The sequence below is a fragment of the Mustelus asterias genome, chromosome 6 (genome assembly GCF_964213995.1).
Source record: "Mustelus asterias chromosome 6, sMusAst1.hap1.1, whole genome shotgun sequence".
Taxonomy (NCBI): domain Eukaryota; kingdom Metazoa; phylum Chordata; class Chondrichthyes; order Carcharhiniformes; family Triakidae; genus Mustelus; species Mustelus asterias.
In genome coordinates, this window is record NC_135806.1 from 78,168,825 (window position 1) to 78,180,753 (window position 11,929).

Genomic DNA, 11,929 nt, shown 5'->3' on the forward strand with positions numbered 1-11,929 from the left:
TTTTCAAAGCTTGCTGAGGGATTTGGACCAGCTAGAAAAATGGGCTGAAAAATGGCAGATGGAGTTTAATGCAGACAAGTGTGAGGTATTGCACTTTGGAAGGACAAACCAAGGTAGAACATACAAGGTAAATGGTAGGACACTGAAGAGTGCAGTAGTACAGAGGGATCTGGGAATACAGATACATAATTCCCTAAAAGTGGCATCACGGGTAGATAGGGTCGTAAAGAGTGCTTTTGGTACATTGACCTTTATAAATCAAAGTATTGAGTATGAGTTGGAATGTTATGGTGAGGTTGTATAAGACATTGGTGAGGCCGAATTTGGAGTATTGTGTGCAGTTTTGGTCACCTAATTACAGGAAGGATATTAATAAGGTTGAACGAGTGCAGAGAAGGTTTACAAGGATGTTGCCGGGACTTGAGAAACTGAGTTACAGAGAAAGGTTGAATAGGTTAGGACTTTATTCCCTGGAGCGTAGAAGAATGAGGGGAGATTTGATGGAGGTGTATAAAATTATGATGGGTATAGATAGAGTGAATGCAAGCAGGCTTTTTCCACTGAGGCTCGGGGGAAAAGAACTAGAGGACATGGGTTAAGGGTGAAGGGGGAAAAGTTTAAAGGGAATATTAGAGGGGGCTTCTTCACACAGAGAGTGGTGGGAGTGTGGAATGAGCTGCCAGATGAAGTGGTGAATGCGGGCTCACTTTTGACATTTAAGAAAAACTTGTACAGGTACATGGATGAGAGGGGTGTGGAGGGATATGGTTCAGGTGCAGGTCAGTGGGACTAGGCAGAAAAATGGTTCGGCACAGCTAAGAAAGGCCAAAAGGCCTGTTTCTGTGCTGTAATGTTCTATGGTTCTATGGTTCTACAACAAGCCTCACTCTGATATGACTCTGCAGATTAGACAGAATTTCCTCTAACATAATATTGGGTTAACTTAAACTATAATTTTCAATTCCAGCCAAAAAATCTGCTGTCTTGTCACCATGTACATGCCTTCCTATAACTGTTTGCTCATGCTGAATGAAATTTTGCACAACCTTGGCATTCTGTTCAAGTCAGAGTTGAGCTTGGAATTTAAAGGATGGAGTGATTCATTATAAATGGTTTTGTGCTATCTATGAACATTGAATACAGGAGTTGGGACGTCTTGTTAAAGTTGTACAAGACATTGGCAAGGCCATACTTGGAATACTGTGTGCAATTCTGGTCACCCTGTTATAGAAAGGATATTATTAAACTAGAAAGAGTGCAGAAAAGATTTACTAGGATGCTACCGGGACTTGATGGATTGAGTTATAAGGAGAGGCTGAATAGACTGGGACTTTTTTCTCTGGAGCATAGAAGGCTGAGGGGTGACCTTATAGAGGTCTATAAAATAATGAGGGGCATGGACAAGGTAGATAGTCAATATCTTTTCCCAAAGGTAGGGGAGTCTAAAACTAGAGGGCATAGGTTTAAGGTGAGAGGGGAGAGATACAAAAGTGTCCAGAGGGGCAACTGTTTCACACAGAGGATGGTGAGTGTCTGGAACAAGCCACCAGAGGTAGTAGTAGAGGCGGGTACAATTTTATCTTTTAAAAAGCATTTAGATAGTTACATGGGTACGATGGGTATAGAGGGATATGGGCCAAATGCGGGCAATTGGGATTAGTTTAGGGGTTTAAAAAAAAAAGGGCGGCATGGACAAGTTGGGCCGAAGGGCCTGTTTCCATGCTGTAAACCTCTATGACTCTATGAAAAAAAAGATGCAAAGGTAATAAAAAATGTCTTTGAGGCATTTGTGTCAGCAAAATACTAGAGGTAGGCTGTCCCAGCTGCTATATGGTCAGCTGCTGTTAACATGCACTTCTTCAGAGCTGGTGCAATCAGGTATGGCCAGTTATGACGCCAGGACTTATTCCATTTTCATTCAGGCATGCTGCAATGCTGGCTTAAGAGGATAGTGTTATTATATAGAAATATAGCAAAGAAACAGGCCATTTGGCCCAACCAATCCTTGCTGGTATTCCTGCTTGACCTGAACTCCTCCCACACTTCCTCATCTAACTTCCACTCTTTGTCATCATCCTCTGTTCACAAAACCCTCTATTACCATCTCCCTCTTATACATCTCTAGTCTCCCATAAACGTAAAATTTATCGTACATGTCTGTACAAAATATCTTGAAAGCTGCCATGATTACATCATTTTGAGAGAGTTATAGTTCCCTCAGCTTTTCACATCTCCATACAGGGTGAGTGTGTGTCTCCTTGGAGACAAGGACTTAGCCCGTGAGGAACCCAACTACTGTTGCTGAGGAAAGATACAACAAGAACTACATGACCACAGGGGCATTGTTGAGCAAACCACTGGATTGCAGAAGATGTGATTCAGGTCCCTGGCCAAATCTCACACTGTCCTTCAGCATGCACCAGGAAGGGTGTCAAGAATTGTAATGATCTGTGCCGTTTACAACATTGAGCTGCAGAGAGAATGGAGCTGGAGGAGAAGGAAGTTGCAGTCTGCTGAGCATGCTCCAATGAGGAGAAAGAGGAAGGAGGGAAGAAGGAGTTTAATGTAATGCATGTGTCTGCAGCCTCTCACCTAGCTACGAGAGGTGACCCCGAAGTTCATTCAGATAACCTTGATGTGAGAAGTTATGACACCTCTACCCCGTCTATCCCATTCCCCCACAACACAAATGGTTTCCACTATCATAAATCCCTTCATCACATGCATACACTTTGGTCATCCTCCCTGATCATCCATGATAATTCAAGCAGGCTACTTGTTTCCCTGCTTTGACAATGGAGGTGCACATAGTGGATGTCATAGAATCATACAGTGCAGAAGGAGGCCATTAGGTCCATCGAGTCTGCACCGACCACAATCCCACCCAGACGCTATCCCCATATCTTTATCCTAGCTAGTCCCCCTGACGCTAAGGGGCAATTTAGCATGGCCAATCCACCTAACCCGCACATCTTTGGACTGTGTGAGGAAACCGGAGCACCCGGAGGAAACCCGCGCAGACACGGGGAGAACATGCAAACTCCACATAGACAGTGACCCGTGACCAGAATTGAACCCGGATCCCTGGCGCTGTGAGGCAGCAGTGCTAAGAACTGTGCCACCCATGTCATCTGGATGTCATTAATATTTAAATCAGCTTTGCACCCTTTCTGTGCATGAAGCCAATCCTACTGGCCGAAAAAGGCAGGTAACATTACTTGCGATGAAAAACCCCATTTTCCACCTCTCGCGTAATCTTACTGGCTTGCCGCGCTGATTGACCATCATGGCGAGCTGATAAGATCATGCCCAGAGACAAAGCAAGGAATTTCCCTGTCTGGCCCGCCTTGGAAATCGTAGCGGGTGGGGGGCAAACCATGCAAAGGTTCTTTGACCTTAGGCAGGATTTTCTGGATTTGGGGTGAGCGCGGCTGGAAAATCCTGCCCAAAATATTTGTTTCATGCCGCTGCTCTCTTCTCTGTTACAATTTCTCCTGTCTCTGTCTCTAAGGGACCTACTTCTTCCATTTTCTTTACTTGTAAAAGCTCTTAAGCCTGATTTTATATTCCTGGCTGGCGTGCATTCATAATATGATTTCTCTCTCCCTTTATCAATTCTTTGGTTGTATCTCTGATGGAATCTTTGGGCTTACTATGCTTCTTGGCAATACTATCAGCCTTTTTAAATCAAATACCGTTGTCATAAAACCTATGTTTTATATCAAAAATTACTTTATTTATTGGGCTGAAACTACTGGTTGAATTTTGAAAAACTGAACAACAGCATTTCAGTGACTTAAAACATTAGCTTCTCAGGCGGCTGAACATTTGTAAACTGTACCCTAAAAATTCTAAAACCACTAAAAACGGAGTTAGGCTGTCTAGAAGAACCCATCAAAAATAATCACCTTAGAAGAATGTGAGTGAACCCATCACAAAACACCCATCATTCACAAAACATCCAGACAGCACCTGTGTTTTCAATGGATTGGAGAACAAGGCATTAGACACAATCACTTGGAACAATGAACCCTGGCTGAGAAAGGAACTCATCCAACCATAAACCAATCATGTCTAAACCATGGATCTGAAATCAATTTGCTATGACCATGTTTGAGTAACTGGTCGGTTGGTGAGAGGGGATCATGTGATGAGCCAACTGACCCTCTTTTGTGTTTTTAGGAAACTTATTTTCTACAGGCCAGGGAACAGAAGAAGAGTCCCTGAGTGGGGACACACTCTCTCTCTCTGTTCCCCCCTCTATCCATCTTGTAAATTTGAGCTCTGCCGGTCGTCTCAGCACCCACATTCCACAGGCTAAGTATCAATAAAGTAGATTCTGCATCCAGAAGAAAATATATGAATCGTTATTCAACATTTTAGTGTGTGAGTGTGCGTATGTGTGTGCGTGGGGCGCTTGCCCCAAAACCGGAAAATCCCATCCGAGGGCAACGGACCATTGCATGATCTGCCTCCCCCCCCCCGGCCTGCTACAATTCCCGTGGCAGGCAGGATGGGAAAATTTGCCCCCAAGCGTTTTTTAATTAATTTTAGTTGGATCTGGTGTTAAGTAAAATAAATACCATTCTCTTTTCTTTTTAAAAAACCTGACAAGAAAATCGATCTGTGAGTTGTTTATAGTTGCAACACTTAAACAGTGAAACACTCATGGAATTGACAAGCATATTCTTTTTTTAAAAACCTGGTATGATCAAATGTGGAGTGGGAAAAGAGGGGAGCCATTCTACTCTTGCTCACCTGGCCGAAACATTATCGTTAGTCTCTTTCGATCACTTCTCCTGTGAAGATTTATTTTTCAGTGGAATGTTGATTTAAAGAGAATATAAAATATTCTTTAAACGTTCACCATCACTCATCTTCCAAAACACCTTATAATCTAATTTCCCAATCTACATTAGTCAACTTGCTCCTCATTCCTATGTAATTGGTTTGAAATTCAATACATTAGTTTTGCACTTATGTACATCACTCTCAAACACAATGTGAAATTCCATCTTCTTATCGTTCTTTCCCAGAGGATCCCTTGGCATGAGATTACTAGTTAATCCTGTTTTATTATCGTGCATTCCCTACATTATGACAGTGACTACACATCAAAAGGTGCTTCACTTAAAGTGCTTTGAGACATCTGGTGGTTCTGAAAAGCACAATATAAATCAATGTCTTTCTTTTTTATTCAACAAAACAAGATTTAAAATAGCTTATTCCTTGGATGGTTCTGCTATAAAAGCTGTACTTACCTTAACCTTGAGCACAGAGTTTGTGAATTTTAAGTCCCAACAGTCTTTTGGACTTCCTGTGCATGTGCAAGCCAGGAGCAGGCTGCACGTGCACAGTTCTACATTTTTACATTCTTAGGGCCCAGGACAGACCCAGCACATCTGTGCATAAGGAGGAAAAAGATAAATGGTGCAGAAATTCAGGTCAGGTGACCAGGTCTGGGACTACATGGCCAGCAAGTGTCCCAGGTGGGAGACGAGGGAGGGGGATGGAGAGAGATCTCAAAGAGTGTTCCAGGTAGGGGATGAGGGTCCCAGTTTAGTTCAGTTAAAAGACAGGAGGAGAGAAATAGAGTACAAGTTAGAGAAAGGAGTGTAGGGAGGAGACAAGGGAGGGGGATGGGGAGAGATCTCAAAAAGTGTTCCAGGTAGGGGTCGAGGGTCCCAGTTTAGTTCAGTTAAAAGACAGGAGCAGAGAAATAGGGTCCAAGTTAGAGAAAGGGGTGGAGGGAGGAGATTTTAATTAAAGAGGGCAGATGGGGCAAAGATACCCCTTTGGAGCATTAATGTTCTGCTTGGCGTGGCCAAAGAGTTGAAATTGCACTTGTAAATTGACCTTTAAGTGTACTCAGGAATCCAGGTAAATGGCATCTCAGAAGGCAAGAATAAAGCCCTGTGAGGTGGGCTGTCGTTGAAGCCATCCAAGTTGGAGTACTTCTAGAGAGAATTCTAGGGTGACATTTTTGGAGATGAAGTTTGGAATCTCTCATGAGAGTTTCAGTGAAATTGGTGTTTAAGGAGATCTGGATGGTTTGTTGAGAAATCAGGACTCTGTCCTGGTCACAGGTGAAATTTATTGTCCATTGTGGTATGTGTGACCACTGTTGGCTAGTTCATTCATATGTACCTCATATATACGCTGTACATTAGCATACAAGATAGATATTGTAGATTGTTTTATCTTGCTGAACTTGTTTAGTAAAGTTTATTTTTCCTGGCTCAAAATCTTGTACTTTTATTCTTTTAGCAAGCGTCTTGAATCTCAAACTTTGTCTACTTTAAACAAAACGCTTCTGGTTCCTAACCGGATCACACCAATAACTTGTGGATCTGGCCATGGATCAAAACAGTTCCAAGATGTATTGCGCTGGGGAAATGGTCTCAAATATATTCAATGAACTTGTCTTCCATATTACTTTTGCAAATTTGTCCAGACCATATGAAGGTTTAAGTTTTCCATGATTTTTTGCATTGCCTTTGTTACAAACTCACCTTAATTTGGTTAAGGTGAGTTTGATTGGGGCGGCACTGTGGTTAGCACTGCTGCCTCATAGCGCCAGGAACCCGGGTTCAATTCCAGCTTCGGGTCACTGACTCTGTGGAGTTTGCACCTTCTTCCCATGTCCGCATAGGTTTCCTCCCACAGTCCAAAGATGTGCGGGTTAGATTGATTGGCAATACTAAATTGACCCCAGCGTCAGGGGGATTAGTAGGGTAAATATGTGAGGTTACGGGAATAGGGCCTGGGTGGCATTGTGGTCGGTGCAGACGCAACCGTATGGGCTGAATGGCCTCCTTCTGCGCTGTAGGGATTCAATGATAATACTCTGTTCAACAGTATAGCTAGTGTTATTGAATATGTAAACAACCTCCATAGTGCTTTCTAGCCTTGTTATTTCTTATGTTCTTTGATTTTGAATCTATTTCCTATTCTTCTGAAGTAAGATCCTTCCTCCCTGCTATCTTTATGTAATCCTGTATAATCAGGATTTTCCCACCTCATCATCCATTTTGTCTGTATTTTTGCAACTTCAAGTACTCTGGAAAATTTTGTTTTCAACATTGGTCTCCATCTAACCTATCTCTCTCTAATGACTAAGATCAAACTCATTTTCACTATTTGCATAATTTCTCCACTTTTCAATTATATCTCCCAGAAATCAACACTGTTTGTCTTTTTTAATGGTTTTAATAATCAGTGTCCCTATTTGTAGTGATTGATTTGTTGGTCCTTTCAGATCCCTCTGCTCAAGACCATTCTCCATCATTGTTTGGCAATATGGCCGTGCATTTAATTTTTCCCACATTCTCATCCTGGCAAAATAACTTTTCTCCAATCTATTTCCCTCGTCATGCTCAATTTTTAATCTTAAAACAGTTTATATTATGATCACTATTGTCTAGATGTTTTCTTACTTTTACTTATATTACCTGTTCTGGTTCATTCCCCGTTACTAGATTCATGAGTGAAATTGCCCTTGTTGGACTTCTGACAGACTGCACTAGAAGGGAGCCCAGTATACATTGTAGGAATTCCATGTCCTCATCCACTTTACCTAACTCTTCTAGCTAATTAATATTGGCGTTGTCAAAAGCCTCCATGGTTATTACTCTATTTCCCTACTTTGGTTGCATATTCTTTTCTCCACATCCTTCCCTGTATATGGTGGTTGATTCTTGACCTTTTAAATCGATCCATATGGATTCTACTTCTGTCTTACTATGGCTGTCTCACTTTTTTCCTCTGTCATTATCACATCTCAACCAAGTACAGCCACTCCATTTTCCCTCCAGCTTTTCTAAATACGATATCTCCAGCAATTTTTAATTTCCAGTCCTGAATTTTCTGTTGCCATGTTTCAGTAATCTCTACCATATCTGGTCCCTTGCAGTGTATTATTACTGCTTTTCCCCCTGTTTAAGACAGTCAATGGGGGCAATCTTACCAGAATATGGTAATGTGTCAGGGTCTGACTGAAAAATCGGTGCATTTCTCTCCAGAGAAACAGACCAATTTTCTCTCCACATCTTCTTACAATCTGTCAAAAAAGCAGGGGATGTGTTTCATGCCATCATGTAGAGGGGCTGGGCTTAAACACGCCAGCTAGGACTGGCTGCACTGTAATCGGGGCAGCTTTTTTAAAGGACGCTCTGATCAGAGGAAAAAAAATCTCCCCACCCCACCCTATCATGGAGGTTCCAGGAACTCTCGCCCTCCCCTCTCCTCCTCCAGCTTCCCCCAGATCAGAGCAGGCTCCTTTCCCCTTCCCTGATCAGAGCTGGCATTCCAATACCCTTCCCCACTTCCTCGAGATCAGAGCTGGCACTCCTCCCGCCGCTCCCTGAAACAGCCGTTGCGGCACCCCAGCTCCCATGCCCTCTCCCCCCACTACCATAAATAAATAAGAGCCATGAGGCTCTCACTAGAGTCTGCCCCAGGCACTGCCCCCAGCACAGTTTGACACTGCCAGCTTGGCATGGTGCCAGGTTGACAGTCCCATCCTGTGCCAGGGGACAGTCATGATGTGGAGATGTCGGCGTTGGACTGGGGTAAACACAGTAAGAAGTTTAACAACACCAGGTTAAAGTCCAACGGGTTTATTTGGTAGCAAAAGCCACACAAGCTTTTGGAGCTCCAAGCCCCTTCTTCAGGTGAATGGGAATTCTGTTCACAAACAGGGCATATAAAGACACAGACTCAATTTACATGAATAATGGTTGGAATGCGAATACTTACAACTAATCAAGTCTTTAAGATACAAACAACGTGAGTGGAAACAACGTGGAATCTGTTGTAAACCTTGGCGATGTACCGTCATGTCGGTGAGGTACGAAATTAATGGAGGGGGCGGTGTTTCATTAAATGCAAATATCTTGAAATGTATTGAAATCCATTATGGACATGAACCTGTCCCAAATTTTGACTTCGCCGGCAAGATTTGTGATTTCTGGGTTTGGCCAGATCTTGAGTGTCCCCCGCCATTCCTGCGGAGGGCGAGAGTGGGTTAAAAATCCCATAATGTGCATTGCTGTACAGACAGTTTAACTCATTTTTAATATGGAATGGCACAGAGGGTGTTCCACTTTGAAACCATTTTGTGCAATACTATCTTGATTTCAGCAGTTGCAAACAGAAGGTTGTGTGTAGATGGCTGCATGGTTTGTTCACAGATTCATGTCTGTTGATTGGCTTTCTGTTCCCTTTAACTTTGTCTATCATTCCTTTGTCCGACCCTTCAAATTAGAAAAGGTTGCTAACGTTTTGACATATTTTTTGCAACCTTCAAAAGCTTGCCAAATTGTTACATTCTACTGTGACACTTCCTTTTAACTATTCCATCCACTTAAATACCACTGACACACCATCTCCACTCTCACCACTTAAGTGCTCCTGAAGTCCACCCAGCTCTACATTCAGTACTGTGAAAAGTAGCAAGGCGTATAGTACTCTCTCATTCTGGTGGGATGTGCATCAGTTATTATTCGTTTAGAAATGATTTATTAGTACCTAATAATTGATTCATATTTCTCAAATGCTCTCCTCGCCAAATTCCAGAATTCCACCCTCCGCAACATGCAAGTGATCCAAAACTTCACTGCCAGCATTATATCATCTCAAGTTCCATTTATTCATTATTCCTTCCTTTGTCAAGCTATACTGGCATCCTGTCTATCGACACATTGGGGGCAAACTTACCTTTCCCCCCCCCAGCTGACAGGTGAGGCGAGCTGATAAGATTGCCCGAGAGCCAAAATATCAGGTTCACTCTGATTTCTCGCCTCTCGCGATCTTAACAGCACCGGATATTCCACGCGATCAGCCTTGCGCCCATTTCTGGCACGAGGCTGAATAATTTATTTAAATTTATTATAATCTGAATTTACATTGATTTAATGAGCCTGGGATAGAATCGTCTGGGTTCACTTGCTTCCGTGGCCTCACCGGGAGAGGATGTCTCCGGCGAGAATCACAGTTAGTCCCCAGCAATGGGGCCTGACACCCTGGCACTGACCACCGGGTACTGGGCAATGCCAAGGGAGCCAGAGGAGACAGGGCCTACTGGGGGGGGGGGGGGCAGGAACAGACTTGGAGCAGCTAGTCAGCGGTGGGGCGGAGGATGGGGGAGACCTGCTGCACACTCTGCATGCAATTGGTATGGGGAGGGAAGGGGACCCGCTGCCACTCTGCACTAGGGATCAGTGGGGGGAGGGACATGAATGATTGAGGCTGGCCTGGGGGAGAGGGGGGGGCAGGTTGTGGGGTCGATCAGTCGGGCAGGTGGGGGAGGGCTCAGTAGGCCGTGGGCCTCTGCAGTAGCTGGGGGGGGGGGGCTTGCTGTTTCTGTGGCTGGCTGACAGCACCAGAGCTGAGTGACAGGTCTCTGCCACTAGAGACCTGCACATGCACAATGGTGCCCTCTGCTACACTCAACCAGCGTTCGGGCAACTTAAGCCCTGCCCCCTCCCACTATAGACAAGCAACCATTTCTGCTGTTTTTTATTCTAAGTGGATAAGATAGCAGATTTGAACTCACCCAAAAAAACGGATATGAAACTCTGCTGTTTTCACACCCATCCTGGACTTAGAAATTCCTTTGGTAAGATCGCCCCAATTGAATTTAAAACCCACATCTTCACATCTGCCTTCAGTTTTTGCTCATGCTATATTTATAACCTCTTCCAGCTTTATGTCCCATCTAATGCAATCTAGTGCTCGGATTCTGTCTTTCACTCTCTTTTTGCTCTCCCTTTGATTAGAATGCACATGAAGTAGTTGTTAGAAAAGATATTCAAACACTTACAGAACTGGAATCTGTACGTGACTCAGGTATCCTGGATGATTTGCCTCCATCTTGTGGCTTACAGCTTCTCATGTGCACAGAAAATCGATCAGATAGAAATGTTTGACCACAGTTTTCACAGATAATAAGCTGAGCATTTGCACTTGTGGTATCATCAGCTTTCTTGGAGCCATCAGTTTTACTAGCATCTGGTTTTCTTGGTTCTGGTCTTCTTTGGTCTTTTGGTAATTTATCATTCGCAATATGCCATTTATTCAGACACTGAGGTTCATGTATGACAATTGAATGTAATCCAAACTGCTTACCACAGATATAGCACACACTGACGGGTTTTGACATAGCTAGCTTTTTCAAATCTTTTAAACTTAAGTTATTGAGCTACTGCCATGAGAGGTATTTCCTTTTCAATTGTACAATTGTTTCTTTAACTCTCGACAATTAGACATCAGATATTCTGAAGATACCCTGTATGTTAAACAAATGACTGTCCAGTGGATGACAACTATCCAATTTGAGATTACGCATGAATAGTTCTAGATGTTGGTCTTGTTAATGGGTATGGAGTTACGCTTAACGGATTACTTATAGATCCAGGGGATGAAAAGTTTGGAATGTTTCGATGGCTTATCTTGGATAAACTTCTTTACAATTGATAGTTTCCTTTTATAGCTGCGTTCATGGATGGGACATTGGCAAGAATAGTTTTTCACAGTCTGCTCATATTGAAAGTTGATCTTGGTATTCGGACTAATTTGCCAAGCGTTACTGTATCAGTATTTGTTGTAGGTTGAAAACAAAATAGAAAAATGAGGCTTCATAAGAGAATTTCTGAGAAAGAGACAATCTGGGTTCAACTAAATACAGTAATTGCATTTTTGGAAACAATTATTTTATACAATCATCATAATTGCATATAATCATTTACTATTTATAGTACAGTTTTGAGTATAATATTTTTAATAATTGGGAAAATTGTGCAACATATTGTTTTAATTAATTAAATATTTTAATTATCATCAGGAAGCACACTTCAAATTCAGCTTCCTCAGGATACCACCGTTTTACTACATGTACTTTTCATATCAATTACTCTCACCACTAAAGGTG

General features: G+C 42.7%; 1 protein-coding gene across 1 annotated transcript in view; it reads right to left on the minus strand.

Moving 5' to 3' along the window:
- LOC144494670 (zinc finger protein 474-like) overlaps positions 1-11,299 on the minus strand; it is a 34,526-nt gene extending 23,227 nt beyond the window's left edge. Inside the window, exons 1-3 of the mRNA XM_078213873.1 lie at positions 10,823-11,299; positions 8,888-9,005; positions 7,452-7,522 (exon numbers count right to left, since the gene is read on the minus strand). Of these exons, the coding sequence (XP_078069999.1) occupies positions 7,452-7,522; positions 8,888-9,005; positions 10,823-11,161 (528 nt within the window). The 5' untranslated portion in view covers positions 11,162-11,299. The remainder of the gene's footprint in view (positions 1-7,451; positions 7,523-8,887; positions 9,006-10,822) is intronic.
- Positions 11,300-11,929: the final 630 nt, after the last annotated feature.